The sequence below is a fragment of the Centruroides sculpturatus genome, unplaced genomic scaffold, assembly GCF_000671375.1.
Source record: "Centruroides sculpturatus isolate CEXI.00-Female unplaced genomic scaffold, Cexi_2.0 scaffold95, whole genome shotgun sequence".
In the NCBI taxonomy this organism is placed as follows: Eukaryota; Metazoa; Arthropoda; class Arachnida; order Scorpiones; family Buthidae; genus Centruroides; species Centruroides sculpturatus.
In genome coordinates, this window is record NW_019384621.1 from 443,591 (window position 1) to 465,990 (window position 22,400).

Sequence of the window (22,400 nt, forward strand, 5' to 3'; positions counted from 1 at the left end):
TTATGCTTTCCATAGAATTATTTTTAGCAAAGTTCAAACAATCTATAGTATTCTCTGAAATAACAACCAAAAATTTTATTTAAAAAAAAAAGTTTTAAGTATATGTGATATCCAAGCCATTGACAATAGTTTAATTAAAAATTGTCTTACTGGCAGTAGTGTGATATGGGAAGATACAAATATCAACACAGATTGGGTTAAGATTGGAAAATGAAATACAGTAGAGCTTCGATTATCCGACTCAATTGGGGACTCAGGTTGGTCGAATAATGAAAAATCGGATAACCGAAAAGAAGGAAAAAAATACATTATTAGTATAGTATATTAGGATATTAGTATATCCCATGTAATTAATTTATTAGTATATTGCTATTAACCAATTTTGCGTTGAATTTTCATCGATGTTTAGCCTAACAAATTTTTTCTAAAATAATAATCGTTGCTATTGTATCGTTAAAAATTATTCTAAAATTATTTTATTGCTCACGAAACAAATAACCACTCATAATTGGAAAATTAAGTCTCGTTTAAATATTGGCCTCCCTTCAATGGTCGAGCCATTGATGCCAGCTAAAACACACAAAAAATTAACAAAAATAATATTAAAGTAGCCAAGACATAGCTAAATATTGTAATGCCACATCACTAGCGGACATTTGAAATTTGCTGACTAGAATGGTCGGTTAACTGATGTGACGGTTAATCGGGGGTCGGATAATCGATGATCTACTGTATTTCCATAACTTTTCAAAGATTTTCTGGAATTCTATTATATCTTTTCATTTGAAAACTTGCATTCTTCAAACTAAATAGTTGTCTAGTGAAGAAAAGCTGTCTGTAAATTGTGATTGATTCCCAAATTTAACTGGCTTCTTATAAAGCAGTCTGCAGAAAAATACAGTTGATTACTATTTAAATATCATTCATAATTTACAGTTACTGTAAGTAATTTTTTACGTACAGTAGCTCTAGATGAGCATGATTCATAGTTGCATATAATTATCCTTAATTTTACTGGTTGAGAAACACTTATATTAGTACGTTAATGTTACGATATGTTTTATAACATAATATTTGGAAAATCGGTAATATACTTTGTCACAAAAATAACAACACTACATTGAGATTTTATATTATTTATTTACAATTTAAAATATATATTAAAAGTATTTAAATTCATTTCCTCCTGTGATTTGTCACCAGCGTCCATCCACCGTCGTCATCGCCATTAAACGATACATCCGGTTCTGGTTCACTGTTCAAAGTCAAATTCTGAATTTGTGGTAAAGATTGCTGAAAGAAATATACAAGATAAATCATACAATTTACATAGGCATTTTATAATTTAGTGAAATATTTCATGATAGTTGTATGTTGATCAGAGATAGTTCTTCCCAATTTTATAGGTTTGAGAATTTTCTGAATTTATTTTCCAAGCAATGTGGATTATTGTCAAATTCATATAATCCTAATACCATATTGTAAAACTATTAGAAATAATAATGCTTTTTCTGGAAGTCAAAGTTTATACAAAAAACATTTTTTGGCCTGTTTTAGGAATCAAAATGTTTGAAAAATGAATTGTACATTACAAACATATAATTGTTGCATTATGAAAGAGTTGAAATTCACTATAAAACTTTTCATGCAAGTTATTTAAAACTGAAGAACAATGTATAGAATATAGACACAAACATTGCACTAGACCCATGGTTCTCAATCCATGATCTGCGGAACATGGGTGCTCCATGAAGCCACTTCAAGTGTTCCGGGAAAAAACAAATATACAATTAAAAATTGTTGAAAAAGAAAAATCAATAATGTAAAATAATTTTTGTATGGGAATGTAATTAGCAAATGCCAATGTCATCATCTACTAGACCGAGTGCACTTGATTTCAAAAGAGTTTGCCACCCCTGCTTTAAAGTTGATGTATTGTAAGTGTTCTGTGGAAAAAAATGTCAAAGTTTAGTGTTCCCCGACTTCAAAAAGATTGAGAACCACTGCACTAGAGTATAGGTAACTGGTAGTGGGCTATTTGTTGCTTTGGATGCCATGGATCCCCAAGCCTCATTTATATGGGGAAATTCACATCTTGGGTTCTGTAATAGGGCACAGTTTAATTAAAATACAGTCATAGCATCTCAAGATAAGAACAAAAAGTTTTTTTTATCTGATTAAAATACTCAAAGAGGAAATGGCTAGACACCATCAGCAATTGAGTGGTGAATAGTTGAGGCTTCTCTGCATGGTCTTGAGCTTTTATCTGTAAGACATGTATTGATTCAAAACAAAATGTCCAAAGATTAAAAATTTTCAATCAAGAGAAAAAACATTACTGTCAGATAAGTCAATCAACTATTTTCTTAATTCAGAAATTACTGAAAAAAATGTTAAACTTAGCTAAATAATATTTTAATCCTAATTTTATAAGTATCTGTCAAAAATGATATACTTGTATAAAAGACTTTTGAGTTTGTAAAATAATGAAACACAATTATTTTAATAAATAATTCTTGAGAAAATCAAAACCTTGAATTTTTTAGATCCAAAAATATTGCAATAAAGAGAACCAACCAATATTTAAAATATTACAATGATTATCAAATATTAAGGAACAAGTTACTTCTGAAAACTTGGTTTTGAACATTTGAAGTGCCCATGGAGAAATTGCATATGACCCAAAATGAAACATTTTTACGTTTTACATTTTTACAATTACATTATGTCAAGTTATACTATAAAGATATCCATTGTAAAATATTGCTTTAGAAAAATTTCCATTTCACCAGCTTCAATTTTGCAAATAAATCACACTACTGACACCAATAACCAGCAAAACAAACAAAAATCCCCATTTTATAATTTTATATAAAAATTTATAAAATTCTTTTTATGGCCAAGTGGATTATAATAAATTTTGTTCAAACAACTTTTAGAATTTGGTGAATGAGAAAGACAAAAAATTTATTATAAAAAGACTAACAGTTTTTAATTTTTGTTGTTCCATTATATGTTCTATCAATTAAACCTGGTGATGTCTATTGTATACAGAAGAACTAATCATTTTACAGTAAAATTTTTGTACTTTTACTGGTTATTGGTGTCAGTAGTGTGATTTATTTACATATTACTCCAGTATTTTGATAATTGGAATTAATTCAATAGGGAATGTACAAGTTTACTTTATANCTTCTACTATATAATAATAATTTTAAACCATTCTTACCATTGAATTATCTGGATTTTCTCCCAATTCAGTCTTTTGATTGCTGTTCTGTAATACTGATGAGAAAGACAAAAAATTTATTATAAAAAGACTAACAGTTTTTAATTTTTGTTGTTCCATTATATGTTCTATCAATTAAACCTGGTGATGTCCATTGTATACAGAAGAACTAATCATTTTACAGTAAAATTTTTGTACTTTTACTGGTTATTGGTGTCAGTAGTGTGATTTATTTACATATTACTCCAGTATTTTGATAATTGGAATTAATTCAATAGGGAATGTACAAGTTTACTTTATAATAGAATTTGGGTAATCAGTCCAGGTCATAATGCAATGATTACTTACATAGCTCAGAATTAATGAAATAACATTATGTTATAACAACATATTTGTATAATACTAATTCTAGTATATTATATATATATATATATTGTATATAATCTATACATATAAAACCTAGTATTCTATAATTATTGATTTTTAACTTCAATGCTTTATAAAAGAAGGAAAAAAAAAATTAATTCTGTAAAATGATAAGCATATGTCAAGAATATATCTCTATAAATAGAAATATAAGTTATTACAGAATTTTCAATAATTCACAAAACTTTTTACATATTCACATAAAATTTTGACCTCTAAAAGCTCAAAACTTTCTAGAGAGTAGCTAAAGAAATTAATACCAAGCCTGAAAAAAGATCTGGATGCTAGAGTCAAGAATTTTTAAAGAATATATGCTCTTAATCTTTATTTTTTACAGAGCCAGCTCTGGTAAAAAAAATGAAAGTTCAGAGCATATATTCTTTAAAAATGAAAGCTCTGACTAGCTCTGTCTCCAGCCCATCAGTAAACCAGTTCCTTGTTCTTGGAGGGACTCCAGACAACATGCTGAGAAAAGATATGCCAGATTCTCATTCAGTGGCAAAAGAGATTTTTCCAGCAATGTACAATGATAACTGTGATATGTTATTGATAGAAAACAGGAAACAGTTTGATTTTAGCAACATATAGACATACAGATTTTTATAGTTTTATTTAAAATTTATAAAATTCTTTTTGTAGCCAAGTGGATTATAATAAAATTCATTCAAACAACTTGTAGAATCTGTTGAATGAGAAAGACAAAAAATTTATTATAAAAAGATTAATTTCTAATAATATACAAATTCACAAAAATAATTTCAAGTTAATCAGCAAAAAATCTGATTATTATGTTTGAAAACATTATAAAATATTTTCACTCAGAATAGTCTAATTTATCAGCTTCTGGTTCTATACATTTCTCACAAATTGTCTTCACATGTATTTCACAGACATAAATACACTCCACATTTTTGACAACTGTAAGAGGACAATGAAGTCTTTTTTTTGTTTGTTTATAGCAGTGTTTCTCAACGGGGGCGATATCGCCCCCATGTGGGCATTTTTCTATGTTGAGGGGGGCAATTAGTAACAATTTATATTTTGGGGGGCAAAAAACAATTTTCTGGGCGATATAGTAAAACATTATATTAAGAATAATTAGATATTTTATTCGTTATATCGTACAATAATTAAACAAATAGCATTATACTAGTCACTAGTCTATTCAATGCAGTACGAATTTGGCATTAACCTTGGCCCTCAGCATCAGAATTTTGAAGTGAAAGGGGCAATACTACGTAACTGTTTTACTGAAGGGGGCGATACTACGTTGAAGGGGGCAACAATTCGTTAGAGGTTGAGAAACACTGGTTTATAGCATGGTTGGCATCTCTTTTTTTTGTTTTCCAACAGTTCCTAATGTGCTAGCTTTTGGTTCTGCTTTGGGAATAGTTTTTTTTAACTAACTTGCTTCTGATATCTCTAGGGAGATGTGTCATCTGTGACCTTCTTTTCAACTGTTCATCCAATAAAGCTAGTGATAGAGCTTTTAGAAATTGTTTTCTCATAGTGAACTCATTTTTGTTCCCTAGAAAAATTACTCTGGAATTAATGCTTTGTATATTTAGCAAATGATAAAAAATTGCCATCAGCCATCTTCTGGTTGATCTGGCGACATTACAGTTGGAACTGCTGGTCCACAACTTCAACACTACATTTTGTGTCATTACAAGATGCTATGATTTTTGGCTTTCTAGAAACATCATCTGATACTTCATTTCAATGCTACATGCATACTTGAAAGAAGCAAGACAGTTCTGCCTTTTTTTTTGGAATAGGAGACTAAAGTATCATTTTTTTGTATATCCAAAAAGACTGCTATGTATGTTATATACCCTCGCAGATGGAAAAGAAGCAGGAATTTCACACTTATTCTTGCACCTATTCTTTTTTCTTCTAATTTTTGTACTAATTGTAAGCTCATAAGACCAGTTGTCAGCTGTCATATTCCTTCCTGACTGCAATTGCTGATTGGCTGCAATAACCTCATTAACACATTGGATGCTGAATTGCTTTCTCTGAAGGGTCTGACACGGTGTTGACCACGATAAATTTCCATGTTCGCCATATAACAAATTTTTGCATCACTAAGACAAAAAATCATCAGACTCTTCAATATTATCTTGTACAATATTTTGCACTATTTCATCTACTTCATCACAAGTAACATGTAATAACAGCAACATAGTCTGATATAATCCAGCAATTGTTTAGCTTTATTACAGAAGTTGATACAAAAAAGTGTGCTTTGTTAGAGAACATGTTCAAAATAACTGCTTTCAGGGGCAATACAAAAATGTAGACAGTCAAGCATTGCATTATGGCTGGCATGGAGCATTCCTGGTGTCACTTTCATAAGCCTCTCTTATGCATCTTTCTAATAATGTCAACATCACATGGCACTGCTAGATATGCATCATACACTGATACTTTTAGGTGACCCCGAAGGAAAAACTCCAGATGAGTCAAGTCTGGTAAACATAACTGTATTGCCCTATCCAACAGGTGTATGCTAAACCACTCTGCAAGCCACTAACATGTCCATCAAGGAATGAGGTGGTGTGCCATCACAGTGGTATCAAAGCTGTGCTAATGGTAAATCATCAAGCCATTTGTCCACTGTCATGTTTAGAATGTTCAGATATTGATCACTATTCAGGGTTCTATAAATGAATACAGGACCAAGAAGCCACTCACCCAAAATTTCACAACAGATGTTTAGGGTGAAACACAATTGTTGCATACATTGTGGAACACTGTGATCAATATCTGAACATTCTACAATGTGCACCACTCTGTTCAGTGGTGCACATTATGGAAATTATACATTCCACTCCACTTTAGAAAAACAGTATCTCATCAGTCCATAAAATGTGCTACAGGAGTTTGGTTCATCTGTAAATTTATCATTATATTGCATCCCTCAAACTGTTATGGCATCCTCTGAATATTGTGCTGGTTGTAGACAGTAGTAGAATGGTAACATAATATATCTGGTGTATTTGTGTCTGCTGCAGTCAATAATCTACCCTAACCAATGCTGGATGAATCTCTCTTGCCCCTGGATTGGAGTTTTAAGTTTACACCCTGTATGTGTGCAATAGAATAACTATATACCCTTTCTAAAAATCATTGTGTAATGACATGAAGAATAATTATTAATTCTGAAAATCACAAGAAGAAAGGGAAAAAGTTTGATTTAAATTTGTATCAAATTCTTTACTAATAACACATCAAAAGTGTTAATTTAATTTTCTTCTACTATATAATAATAATTTTAAACCATTCTTACCATTGAATTATCTGGATTTTCTCCCAATTCAGTCTTTTGATTGCTGTTCTGTAATACTGACCTTTGATTTCTTTGACAACTTTCTAGTATCTTAGATTCCTGTTTGTTTTGACAAAATTCAAAATACTGACAGAATTTCTTGGATACCTAAAATAAAATTAATATTTACTTATTTTTAATTTAATCTAGTTTAAACATTTATTTAATGCTCATCTTAAAATAGCNTGACTGTGATTAAGAGAGAATGTCATCAATTCCTCAATGTTTCAACCAGGATGAGTTAAATGACCTCACCAGAGATCTCAACATGCCAAAAGAAGCTTCTGAATTATTGGCTTCTGGGTTGAAGGAGAAAAATTTACTGGAGCAAGGAACCAAAATTACTTTTTACCGTACAAGAGAAAAGGATCTGCTACCATTCTTCTCTCAAGAAGACAATTTTGTGTTTTGTCACAAAATTAGAGGATATTTTTCAATATCCTCTAATTTTTCAATGATATATTTCAATGATATTTCAATAATATTTCAATGATAATTTTTCAATGAAAGATATTCAATATCTTGAATATGTTTCAATGATTGGCGCCTATTTATTGACAGCTCAAAACAAAGTTTGAAATGTGTCCTTCTACACAATGGGAACAAATACGGTTCAATACCAATTGCTCACTCAACGAAAATGAAAGAAGAATATAACACCATAGCTCTGGTCTTGGAGAAGATAAAGTATCGTGAACATCAATGGGTAATTTGTGTAGACTTAAAAATGGTNCAATAGAATAACTATATACCCTTTCTAAAAATCATTGTGTAATGACATGAAGAATAATTATTAATTCTGAAAATCACAAGAAGAAAGGGAAAAAGTTTGATTTAAATTTGTATCAAATTCTTTACTAATAACACATCAAAAGTGTTAATTTAATTTTCTTCTACTATATAATAATAATTTTAAACCATTCTTACCATTGAATTATCTGGATTTTCTCCCAATTCAGTCTTTTGATTGCTGTTCTGTAATACTGACCTTTGATTTCTTTGACAACTTTCTAGTATCTTAGATTCCTGTTTGTTTTGACAAAATTCAAAATACTGACAGAATTTCTTGGATACCTAAAATAAAATTAATATTTACTTATTTTTAATTTAATCTAGTTTAAACATTTATTTAATGCTCATCTTAAAGTAGCTTGTGAAATAAACGAAGTAATTAAAAACTAATACATTTCTTTCTAGAATTCTCTGTTCATCATAAGAATGTATAATGAGAAATTCAAAAGATTTAAAGATATTAAACAAATAATAATTAGAAATAACAATCACCAAACTAAATAAATATATTAATATTTAAAGATTATGAGAAGCATGAATAAATCTTAATATTGGAAACCATTATCTAACTATTTGGTTGGTAATCTAAACAGATTTTAGTTATAAGAATCAAATAATTATTCTATTATCAAATAAAATAAATTTTTAAGTATTAGATAGTAAAATATTCATCTTAATAGCTGGTTACTACATATTCTATTTGTATTTCTAGCAATTGTTTTTCATAATTCCAAGTTGTTTACATTCCTTATTTCAACTGCTAATGAATATAAAATTCCAGCATTTCCATTTTTTTTTCTTGCAATCAAATTCAGCTTTCAACTCAATATAATTCTTACTTCATATATTTTCAACTTTTATTTCTTCTAAGGATTTCCAACTTTATTCTAACATCATCATTGTAAAAAATAAATAAGCAAAATTGCATGCATTTCTTAAAACTGTTGCATATATTTATAAAAAATATTTAAATTATAGATGCTCAAATATAATTACTATTATTACAATCATAAACTTGTTCTGTAGCATAAATTTTAATGAATAAAAAGATACTGAAGTTTTTGATATATTGAATTACAGGCTTACCCTGGAGTTATGTCATCTTAGGTTCCAGACTGTTCCTGATGCCATAACTCAAAGTACTGGCTTTTTTCCCATCTATCAATGTATGTATTTACTACTTCCTCTCCTTGCACTTTGATATTATGTACGTTTGACTTCTTGACCTTACCAACCATTCAAGACTTGCTTCTTCAGCATACTTTTCTGCCTCAAGTTTTGTGCTACTAAAAAGACTTAGTAGCATGAAAGGAAGTTATAACTTGAATGATTTTCATAACTATTTATATGATTTTTAATGTGTCAACATCATAGTCTTATTTATGTTATAGCCATATTGGCTAATTATACAGGCATTGGTTGTTTCCAGTCTGTTTGGTAATACAGTAGAGCATCGATTATTCAACTCAATTGGGGACTGGGGTTGGTCATATAACTGAAAAAACGGATAACCAAAAAGTATGAAAAAATACATTAGTAGCACAGTATATTAGTATATCCCATGTAATTAGTATTAGTATATAATTAGTAATATTAGTATATCGCTATTAACCTACTTCGCATTGAATTTTCATCAATGTTAAACTTAACAAAATTTTTTAAAATAATAATCGTTGCTATCGTATCAGTAAAAATTAGAAAATTAAGCCTCGTTTAAATACAGGCCTCCCTTTCATGGTCAAGACAGTGTTGCCAGCTAAAACACGCAAAATTTAACAAAAATAATATTAAAATAGCCAAGACATAGCCAAATATCGTAGCACCACATCACTAGCAGACATTTGAATTTGCCGACTAGAACGCGGTCAGTTAACTGATGTGACGGTTGATCGGGGGTCGGATAATCAATGCTGTACTGTAATTAACTAGTATGGTTATATAATAAGTTCAAATGTTTCATAATTGATTAGATATGTAACAAATTTTAGTTGTATTTCATGTCTAAATTATTTAATTAAAATTCAAAATTAATTTCTAATTATTAATATTTATTATATAATAACTGTAGGTAAGCAGTTGTACAGTCATATTTGTATAGGAATTACAATTAACTTTAATAGTCCAAAAATAATCTAGATTTTTAATTGTTTGGTAATAAAAATAAAACTATAAAATCCATTATATATATAATTCTATAAAATCAATTGTGAGAATCCAGAGAAAACAATGTACTTTTTTCAAAATTTTTATTATGTTTTGTTAAAAATGTTCAATAATTTTTGCTTATTTTTGTAAAATGTACAAAATTAGAGGAGAAACTTCCTTTCTGTTAAAGTATGATAATACAAGTTCCTTCAAATTTGATAGTTCTTGCGTGAAATTTTACAAGACTCATCTGTTAAACCACCCAACTTCCGTCATATGTCAGAAGAATGGAAGCCTTGCTTTGACAATTGGACGAATTTTTTGGATAAAAAGAGAGGATAGCCTGGCTCAAGAGCAGTCTCACATCTAGAATTTGTTGCCTGTGTAGAAGAAAGACAGTGTGGCCAAAAATCCTAGACCTTTGATGCATGTAATAGAAAAAAAGGAAACAATTTCAAAGACAATGAAAACACTATCAATTTAAAAAACAATTGTGAAAATATTAAGAAGTATATTATATTTAAGTTATTGTGTAAACTCTCTCTCTATCTCAATCCAAAGGAAAAGATCAATAGTAGGATATATTTTTTTGGTTTTGATTATGATTCAATAATTTTAGGTTATAATAAAGTATAATAAAATATATTAAAGTAGGAATCAATGAAAGGTAAAATTGTANTACATTTAAAGAATTAACTGATTGCCCCTGGAAGTCGGCTTCTTACAGAAACACAGCTTCCCTATCATCAAATGTCACGGCACGCCACTGCTTTTTACTGAAGGAAGTGTGTGTACTTTTTGAATAAAATAGTAGGAGTCATTGAACGTGGCTCGTTGTTCTAGAGGTATGATTCTCGCTTAGGATGCGAGAGGTCCCGGGTTCAATTCCCTGACAAGCCCTCTGCTTTTTGATGTCTGCAATGCAGAGAATTCTATCTTTAACTTTGTCATTTTATCTGTTTCTAGCTGGTGAAGCCGCCATGTATTCTTTTTCTTTCGCTATTTAACACTGAAAATAAAATATAACCCCTCTCTTTTGAAGCTTATTAATGTTTTTCCTACACTTATCACTGTACTTAACGAGTTTTTCATCACTTGAGCCATTATCCCACTTTTGAACACTTCTAATATGTAAAAATGTATAATATTTTATTTGTTCTGTTTCCGAACAATATATTCACATTTAAAATGCCGTATTTCAATTTCGAAAGCAATTTATACAAATAATCGTTTATTAAATAATTACATCTTACGTCTATAAGTTTTTCAATTCTGTCTTTTTCAAACGTAATTCTAATACTGTATAACTCTTCCGTCATTTTATTCTATATACGTTTTCCATAGTAGGTAATCGGTAAAAAGATTTATAATTAATTGTATTTACTGTTACACGTTTTCCATATGTTGTGAAGACAAAATTGTCTGATTGATTTACGTAGTTAAGAATCAGTAATTCAACTTGCTGTGTTTTTTTATTTCGAATTCAAGTTGTATATTGTCTTTGCATAAAGTTGCTTGGTTAAGAATTTCCTTTTCTTTATTTTATTGGTATCCAGAATCACAAGAAAATCATTTACATAATTAAGCTTCCTTAATAAATGTGATAAAATTGTCAACATTGATCATAACTAACTCTCTTTCGACTTTATACTAATTCTATCTAAAAATGGCATTACTTAATCCAAAACAATTACACTATTAATACATGAAAAATTTATAAGTTTAACAATTCAATCTTGGAGCCGAAGGTTTTAACATATCTTGTATCATTTCCCAATAAATATCAGGAAGCACCTTCTTCACATGTACACTCAATAATTTGTCATTCTGCATTTTCTTAGAACAGCACAATTTACTAGTCACTTGATTTGCAATCGTAATACAACGAAACGAATTTGTTTATTGTATGAAGTATTTCTATTTTTTCCTTTCCTTGTGTTTTCTGTAGAATTTTTTTCTAAATACATTAATTTCGTTTAATATTGGATTTTTCTTCACGAGATTCCAATGCATTAACCCATAAAGGCCGTTTCATAGCAAAATGTTATGCATATCTCACGCGACATGCTCCATGATTTCAGAAAATAGCTACTAATTTAAGGCCCACCAGTGGCCGAGTGGATAAATCAACTGAACACTTAGTCGTGGGAACGCGCCTGGAAAGTAAACGTTTATGGTATAGCTTCGAAGCGCCAAGCTTATCTTTAGCAAAAAGAAGCTTCCAAGAAAAAAATTTTACTTTCATTTCGGGTGCCATCTATGAGATAGAATAGCATAAAAGTGCTAAACCGGTTACTACAGCTGAGGTATATTTGTAAGTTCGCTGAACTGGTGGAGATTGGGGACTTAAAATCTCACTTCTCGCATCAGTGTAAGTTTGCCGACTTTTAGGGGAGGATCGTTAATCCCCTGTCAGAATGATCTAGCGATTTTCGCGTGTGGGTGTGGAGGAGGAGATAGAGATGACAAGTATCTTATAAAAACCTGTTTATTTTAGCATAAAAATAAACTTACACTAAGAAAAAAATATTTTCTAAACACAATCGGCTGGTTTGAAGTCGATAGCATCGATGCTCTTTTAGTTGTTTGTTGTACAGGTGGCTCCGGGGTAGTGTTGTTTAAGCAGTTCGTGAGACTCCGTTGGTCCGCGTCGTCGACGGCACGGCTCGGTATCGGCACGAAGACGGAAAGATTCTTCCCCAGTGTGTTGACAAAGCGCTTCCGATTTTAAATCCTTTGTGTTGACTCGCCGAGTGCGTCGTGTCCTTCACGATCGGGGATTACATTAATCTGCGATCTCTTCTTTTTTGTCCATCCTGATTGGTTCCACGTTTGTCCCTAAGCGAAAGACGAGACCTGTTCGGGTCCCGAGAAGGTTCGCTTCGGGAAATTTACCCGACACTATCTGTTAACTCTGGATAGAAGGTGTAGATGGGACTTTGAACTTGCGCTCATTTTTTCTCATTGTTGTCTAGTCTCTGATGTCTTAGAATTTTAACCACCTGACGCGATATTCCCTTTTATAATTAATCTTTCCCTTCTTTAAGATTTTCTATGTTCTAATTATTTGTATACGACTCCTTGTCAAAGGTCCATCTCTACTGGAGGACGCTCGTTTACATTTATTGCGTCATGTTTTACATTAATAGTATTTTTTTCTCATCTCGGTTTCATATGACTAGAACAACTGAATCCGATCTTTGATCGGTTTTTAACAATGGAGATTTTTTCTCTAGTTTTGTTTTAATAAATTTCTAATATAAATGTTTAATTTCAACCCGTTTTGGGGGGGACCTCGCATATTGAAGTGCGGCAGCCGTGACAGTTGANTCTGCAATAGTATTAAATTCATAACTTAAAATTTCTTCTATATATTCTTCTACTTCTTCAGGAAGTAAATTATCTACATAAAAAAGTAATAATAATTAGAAATTCTAGAATAAAACATCTTTATTTCATTTTATATTATTTAAAATTGCTTTATGAACTTTATAAAACTCAATAATATCTAAGATGTCTTATCAACTTCCTACATATAAGAACCTCACTATCAGTCTTCTTGTTATAAAAACATTTGTTCTTTCATACAAACAATTACATTTGGAGAGGTAATTCAAAATGTTAAACAGCTTTCTGTAATGCAGAATATGCTGGCAGTAAGTCAGTGGTGTGTCATCCTTGGAAGTGGTGGAAGTGCTGTATTGCCCTTGTATTTTCTAAAATATAAATACATATTGCATTGCGCGATTATTTTCATATTTTAATGTACTTTGAATTAATTAAAATTAATATTTTATTATAACCACATTATGTATCTTATTACAAATTTCTACACTACATATGAAAAAACCAATAAGATTGCTATTGTATATTCGAATATCAGTGACAGAATGGAAGCGCTGTATGTATTGTCGAAGTATTGTTAGCTTCCAAACATCCAGATTATACACATTTGCGCATGCACTTTACTGAGCACCAACCTCACCTGGTTCAGCTGGTGGAAGCTACACACCAAAATATCGTTTAATGTTTCCAATGATTCTATCTAGGACCGATTCTGGGCTGTTAGCTGCCTGCCTGCTAGATATTTGGCCACCCTCGCCCCATTATGTGAATCATGAGTAAATTTATAACTTAACCCAACCAATAGGAATTTACTAGTATGTTTTTATGATAGTTCTGTATAGTTGACAGGAGTTAAAAAAAGTCCATTAAAATATTTGATATATTTATTCTGCTTTTATTCTGCTCTCCCATCTTATATTACTTACGGATTTCAATGTTGAACCAGTGATATGATTTCATATCCCACCTACAAGGGGATGTACAAAAACGCTTGTACAATGTTAAAAAATTAACTGTTACTTTGGCAGCATCATTTACAACCAAATTTAATGAATGAGATGTACAAGGTACAAAAAAGCTCTAGAATTTATTTTCCTTAAATTTACGATTTATGTATCCGTTTGTCATAAAAATTTGTCTTTCCACTTCTTTCCCAAGACTACAAATATTCAAGTTCAAAGTAACTGGTTTCAACTTATTTCTACTTAAGAAGTAGTTAAATAATTAAGAGATTAGGGAATTAGGGACATAAATAAAACTCTGTTGAAAGAGCCAGAATTTTACTTAAACAAAACTTTAACCAAACCAATCTCTAGCCGAGTACAATGGAGATTGATTTTTTCGTAATATTAGATGTAATAAAGACAGAAATTTTTCCAGTTCAATGAGAGTGACTGAAAAGTTGTAAATTTTGGAAATTTCCATGGACACCTGATCCTAGAACAAATTAATTAGAAAACAAATGACAATTAAGTTTAACATGTTTAGATTTTTACAGCTATGGTGAGAAACATTTAAAATGTACAACAATCCTGTCACGTCCTTTGAGATATACTAGTAATGCGACAAAAGAGGCATTTGACATTAACTGGTATTGTCACCTTCAGGATTTGGCATGCATGCATGCATGCATGCACGCACTGCACACTTACCAAGATCATCTCCAATTCCATCCATGAGCCACTTGTAGGGAGAAATTTTAACTAAGTGGATTGTTTTGATAATTAAAAAGAAAAGAATATTTTATGTTATTTATATGTACGTTTCTTCACAAAACTATATTTAATTATAATTTTCTTTAAAAGTATATTCATACAATTGAATATTTTGTACCAGGTATGTATAATTGTATATCCATCACATATTTTATTTTATTAAGTAAGTTTCAGTCATTTTATTTTTAATTTTAGCCCTTATATCGTGGCTAGCAATTTAGACTGTAATTGTGATATTGAAAATTTATTTTTAAAAAGTTTTGGCTCAAGACCATATAATGAAAAAGAAAACATTATTAAAAGAGAAAGACCAATGCCTAAATTAAATATAAATACTTCAATTTAAAAATTTGTTCAACATTTTCATGATAAAATTTATGAAGACATAAAATGGTTTTGTAGATGCATAGAAATGCAAATATTGTTTCGTTGGCCTTGCCTACTATTTTCAAATGAAATTAGTATGTGGAATAAGAATGACTTTGACAATTTAAATAATTTGAGTAAAGCTGGCAAAAGATATGAAAATCATAAATGTCACATTGATTCTTTCGTAAAATTGAAGCAATTTGGAAATCAAAGCAGAATAGAATTTAACATTAGTAAATAATATAAAATAAATATGGAAAATTATAACAAAATAATTATGACTAATAGATATATTAGATCTAAATTAATAGATGTTATATGTTTTTTCTCAAAGCAAGAATTGGCATTTAGAGGGCATAGGGAATCTATTGAATCTAATAACAAAAGTAATTATATTAAATTTGTTTATTTATTACATATGTCGAATAATCTATTAAAAATACATTTAAAGAAGTGTACAGTTTTTACTGGCTTATCAAACAAATGAATACGAATGGACCCTGATGTGCAATTAACTAATTGTCCCTGTAAGTCAGCTTCTTACAAAAACACAGCTTCCCTATCATCAAATGTCATGGCATGCCACTGCAGTAAGTCCTATTACATACAGAATAAAGTTTGTCAGTCAATAGACTTCCCCCACCATGTTTGTTAAACTCATAAGACAACATTCTTCTTCAGTAGCTATCCCTTAACTACATAATATGCATAATATGCTTGTGAAAAAGAGACAGTAACTGCATCTCATAACTGTATAATTAGCTTCCAATTTCAATAGTTTAAGGAAGGATGGTTTGATCTTAATCTATTTTTGAATAAATGATTCCTTTTAGGGATTGCATTACCAATAAATCAGTTTACTAGTAATCAATTAAAAATGCATCAATAAATATACTAGTAATTTGATATTTTTTAATAGTCAATTTTGGTAAAATAGGCACATGTAATAGATTTTTGAAACCAAATGTTTATTTTAATACACTTTCATGTATATTTATATTTTTATATATTAAAGATAGAAGTGTTGAATGTTTTTATTTAAACTATTATAGTAGTTTACATCATTTATCCTTTAAATTATCACTGTACAGTTTCCTTTACAATTTTAAAAGTATATTGTGGCACTATACTGAAAATTTTAGCAATTTGTTTCTTTATTCATAATCCCTATAGCACAATAATAATCTTAGTTGCCAAAATGGAATACATTTATCTGAATGTGAGTGCTTGCAATGACAACTTTTCAATCATGAAAACTAAAAACCTACAGCATGTTCTATTTTTCAGGCAATGAAACTGTTGTTTTTGAAAACAGAAAAGAGAGAATTCAATTGGACATAGTGCACTAGTGATTGTTTAGTTGCAAACTTATCCATGAATCAGCAACAATTACTAGTGTTCTGATTTTTGCATCTGCACTCAAAATTTAAAAATTATCAGTAATGTTTTGAAAATTTATCATATTATCAGTAATAAAACAAGTTGCTAGATTTACAATCCCTAAGTAACTTTCAATTTTATATTTGTAGATTGTTATTTTTTTAAAGCAGTTCATAATAGCAGCACTAAATATTTTTCCATCTTAATTCATGTATGGCACATGTCTTCTATCTTTTTAGTATACATCATTCAATCTATAAAAAACACCTTAAGTTGGAAAAATCAATTTCTATTTTTGAATGGATCTAATTATAAATGACATAAGTTACATATTATTTATACTTATTTAATCTGCTGATTATTTTTTATATTTTGACATGTAAAAAACTAAAAAATGTTGTGATTTAAAATAACAGCTATAAACTTTTTCAAGAATAGATATATGGCACTGAACACTAAATGCTTGGATGCTATTCTATTATATAAAATTTGGATTAAACTGACATTCCATAGCTCATTCTGTTTTACTTTTAAGAGTTATTTGTAAAATAGATCATTATCTGTAATTTAATATTTTAAATACACTTGGTCATGTATAAAACAGACAAGCTGAGAAGGAGTAAATTAAAATCATAAAATGCATCCAATAAAGATGCAATTTGGAGATCATGAAAAAGTCACAAAGTGTTTACATGTCTTGTGTGTGTTTTATACATGGTCAAGTATATTTAAAACATCTTACTTTTTGAGATTTCAAATTTTTTCTGATAATATACTTGACATGTTCCTTTAACTGTACCATTTAATTTTTTTTCTAAGAAGTCTATTTTTATTTAAAAATTTCACATCAATGAGCTAGTGAATGAGGCCAATGTAATTTTATAATATAGATGTAAGGTAAATGTTTATAAACTACTTATTTTAAAGATAAATATCAGAAAACATTAAATTTTGTCAGATTATATTTATTAATGAAATAAAATTGATAAAACGAAATAAAAACTGATAAAAGATATGTTCATATACCATTTTTATTAAAAAATTCTTCAATAACATCAGCTAGCCATAATTCTTTTGCACGACTTTCTGGGCCACCCATCCCATGTTCAATTGCCATCTATAAAATATATAAAAATTACTTATTATTTTGAATATAAAGTGAAACAAAAGTGTAATAATAAATAAAAAACCACCATGATTATTTTATATTAGAGAAATATGATATTTATAACAAACTAAGATATTTTTTTTTTATTTACCAAATTACTTTTTCTATTATTATTTTAATATTCTTAGACTAATAGTACATACTTCAATAGTTACCAATTTTCTCTCCCAAAAACTAAAAACTAACTCTTTAAGTTCTGAAAACTTTCTCCTACTTTGTGGCTAGAGACTAAATTGTTTTTACCCCTCAGTCTACTAGGGGAACTTATACAGCAAAACTAGTCAAGCAACTTTTCCACTGATTGATTTTCTTTTGAACTGATAAGGATGATTTTGACCAATTTCACATTTAAAAAGTTAAATCCAAAATAAGGGTCATTGCATTAATTTTAAAGATGAACATCTTACATATGGTAATCCCTATATGATCACGAGACCAACTATAACATATCATCATGACGCAAGGATATTATAATGGAATGTTCTTATTTATGCTTATATAATTTGATTGGTTACTTTTTAGTTTTATTTCTGTACCTCTTTTATCTTATTTTTTTATGTATTCAAAAATTATTTTATTTAATTTTTCAAAACACATCATTGTTCTATTCAAGCATTCCATCATTGAATATGTGAAGATGATCTCCATTTGCAGATTGAAAATGTTAGTCCAGATGTTTTATTTTAAATTAAATCTTGCTAGAATTCAATTAAGACTCTTTGATAGACATTTTCATTGCTAAATGATTCCAGCTTCCCAATTGACATTGGAACTCCATTTTGGTTTTCGTAAACAAAGACATTTTGAATCTTGCATGTGTTTGCAAAGCATGTCCTTTTTTTTTAATGATGTTTACTATTAAAATTTATGTCTACTCAATAGGTTTATATTTTAGTTTAATAGTTTTTAATGTTTATGTTTTAAGTTTTCCAAGCTACAGTTATGGGGGGAGCCACTGAAAACTATTAAACTCAAAAGGGACCACAAGTCAAAAATCTCAATAGTGGCAAACCAATTGTGAAAAGAGATAAATCAAAATATTTTCACTGAAAATACAACAGAGGATAGTGGAGAGAGGGACATTGGATATTCAGAAGTACAGAAAGTGTTTGGCCAATATTTTTTTTATTGAAGTGTCAGATAGGAAGGAGAAGAGTGTAATTTAACAGAACACTAGATTTTACATGGTACACATAATGCGAGCAATAGTTGGTGAGCTGATTAAAGTCCAGATACGTATACCGTCATGGTGGCTCATCTCTGATTCCAGCAAACAGTGGTGACGCACGTTCTAACCTAACCTAACCTAATCTAATCATTTGGTTGGTAATAATTATGGTAATTTATTAGAATAGGTTAGGTTAGGTTAGAACGCGCATCCCCACTGTTTCCTTTCTTTTGTTTGCTGGAATCAGAGATGAGCCACCATGACGGTACATGCAACTGGACTTTAACCGGTGAGCCTAAAATAACATTGAGCAATGGGCCAATGGTGTGTATATCCATTTCATCATTGTTCACAAACAAAACTTTGTAGATACAGATAATTTAGATGTGCATATGTGCATATGCCAACTGCAGTGAATATTCTAATGTGTAACTGGACACAAAATGTGTAATGGAAATTCTGAATTGTGTAATGGAAATCCCATATTTGTGAAGTAATTAATTGTACAGTTTCTGGGTTTTCTAAGTATTTCTTTCTTCTGATTATGTTAAAGTTAAAATATTTACACAAATATTTGATACCATGCCATTCCAGTTTACACAGGTTTTACTGTATATTTTATTTGGCCAACAAAAAGAGCTATGGAAGGAATGTTGGTTGGATTTAACATTGGTATTGAATATATCTCGTTTACAATAATTTTTTTATGCAACCGCAATATCGATATTATTAAATTATAATCCACAACCATAGCGTTTTCATTTGTTTCAATTTTCAGAACTTACTTGCAAAGCGGTCCAATTTTTTAAGACGTTTTTAATTCCAAAATGAAACACGCTTTCATTTGAGGCAGCCATATTTTCGAAAACGCCATCTGGCTATATATTATCAAAAACATTTAAGAAAATTTTATTTATAAATAAAAATAAGTTATATACCAAATATCAAACTGCTTAATCTGTAGAAAATAATGATATTTTTTCATATGAATATTAATAAATTATAATCCGTATTAAATAATAATAGCTTTTCTTTTTATTCACCCTGTGGGTACTAAAAGGGTCTTTTATTCAGGCCCGGTGTGGGCTCGGCCAAGCCCGCAAAGACGGCCGTGTGACGGGCCTGATATATCCGGGACAGACTATTCCTGAAAATTTCCTGGAGTTTTTTCGACCCCCTCGTCAGTGGTATCGGGATTAATATGGAGGTTATTGCATAATGCGCTTATCCTCCGAGGAGCCGGCCAAAGCGTTTTGCTTGACCATACAAAATTACTCGCGAAGAGCCGGGGAAATGCCTTCCGGGAAGTTTTTTAAGGGTAACTGGTCCCTACTTGGGCGTTAGAGACATAGAGAAAACTCGGAAAACTTCACGTGGCCAACCCGTCCTGGCGAGGCGCGAAACCACAACCGAACTAGCATTCTAGGAACGCAACCGCTTGGTCACCGGTGAGCTTTTCGACCCCCAGAGCAATAGACGGACGCCTTTATCGCTTCGGTCACCTAACCGCAATTCTATTGCCAGAACTCGGGAACGAATATCTTAATTTTACCTTAATGCACCCAGGTGAAAATAGATAAATTAAAAGAAAAAATATATATATCAAATATATTTTGATACAGCATTTTTATAATTTGTATGAAATTTATTTTTAAATGAACTTTAAGTAGTGTTTAGTTCTTTCATAGTGAGTAACTTGATAAAAAATTAAAAATATTAAGCTTACGAACAAATCATTGTGTGCTTGTTCCGTAGTGTTCAGAATTATCCATGCCTTTTCTGCAATAATTACGTGTTTATCTTTATCTGTTTTGAAAACTATAGAATTATTGTTTAGATAAAATGTTTGAGTTTTCTGGATATTATGTTTATAACGACTTTCGTAATGCAGTAGGTGATCTGTTAACGAACATAATCCGTTCCAAGACTTTGTTCGCTATCCGAATTGTTCGTTAACCGATTATCGATTTACCATAGGTTTTAATGGGAATTTAATTAATTCGTTTTGGAGATCCCCAAAAATGAAAAAATATATACTTTCTTACTAAGTTTATTTATATATAATAATAAAAATACATACATACACAGTCTTGCATTATTATTAGTCATGTTTTTTCCGTTTGTAGGTGGTTAAAGAATCTGTCGATTGCTTTTCTCTCTTCTTCAGGGTTTTTCAGAAATAATTAATAGCGTTGTAATTGTAGAGATCCACAAGCCTATTAACCTCTAAGGCCATTCTAAGACCGTTGTTTTGACATCCTCCCACTTCTTCAAAAGATGTCTAATAGCAGATATCGGCATTAATCCTCTTTTTCAGAAAATAACATATCTTGCATAGTTTCTTGGCATTCTTCTGCCGTCAGATCAGTTTCAGATTCCATTATGAACTCTTCGATGTTCTTTATTTCTCAGATGTGAATTTTGTTACTTCTTAAGCTGCTTGAGTCTTCTTGATTATACAGTATTTTTCTGAAATAAGATTGAACTGTGGCCTACTATAGACCTGTTCACGCCATACTGCCCAGCAACATTAGGCATCTTGTGCCCACTCACTATCTTTGCTATTATACTCTCAACTTTTAAAAAGAAAAACAGACGCATAACTTAACGAGTGTCTACCCGACAGTTCCGCGAATATATAAAAGAATTGTTTTGTCAGAAATTTATTTCTTTGAAAAAACAATTCTTTTATGTATTTGCGGAACTGTAGGCTAAAATTACAATGGAGAGTTTCATAGTTCAGAGGAATAATATCCGATCGGTATATACCGGCTTGAGCGTCGATGTCGAAGTCTCCCACACTCCGAAAAGTTTCAAATTGTTGCCCAAAGACAAGGAAAGTCCAATCGGTATTCGTTATTTTACGTTGCTTCTTCTTGTGTTTGTTCTGTGGGGTGTTCGTTATCCGATCATGTGTTCGTTGTCCGAACATAAAAATCTTTCGCGAAAGTGTTCGTTATGCGATGTGTTTGTTAACCGATCACCCACTGTATTGTTATGTCGTACCGATAAAAGATAAAAAAAAAACCCCAATCAGTTTTTAAAGCTTTTCAAACGATTTTTAAATAAAGAAAAATTTCGAAAAATTTACAAACTGATAAAGGAAAAGAATTTTATAATAGATTAGTAAAAAATCTTTTTAAAAAATTTAAAATTAATCATTATTCGACTCATTCCGATACAAAAGCTGCTGTTGTTGAAAGATTAAATAAAACTTTGCGAAATAAAATATATAGATTATTTACTTATCGTAATTCTTATAAATATATCGATAAATTATCGGATATTGTGAAAAGTTATAATAATAGTTTTCATAGAAGTATCGGTATGTC

The 22,400-nt window shown here is 30.2% G+C and overlaps 1 protein-coding gene and 1 non-coding gene across 2 annotated transcripts; one reads left to right on the forward strand and one right to left on the reverse strand.

Annotated features, from left to right (window-relative positions):
* Nucleotides 1-643: 643 nt before the first annotated feature.
* LOC111625486 (pre-rRNA-processing protein TSR2 homolog) lies at nt 644-19,932 on the reverse strand. The gene is made up of 6 exons (XM_023368637.1): nt 19,854-19,932; nt 17,759-17,849; nt 13,223-13,326; nt 7,914-8,060; nt 6,948-7,094; nt 644-1,293 (listed from the first exon to the last, which is right to left on the reverse strand). The coding sequence occupies exons 1-6, from the start codon at nt 19,923-19,925 to the stop codon at nt 1,177-1,179; spliced, it is 678 nt and encodes a 225-aa protein (XP_023224405.1). The 5' UTR covers nt 19,926-19,932; the 3' UTR covers nt 644-1,176.
* Trnap-agg lies at nt 10,752-10,823 on the forward strand. Its single transcript has one exon. It is a non-coding gene; the product is annotated as a tRNA-Pro (tRNA).
* Nucleotides 19,933-22,400: the final 2,468 nt, after the last annotated feature.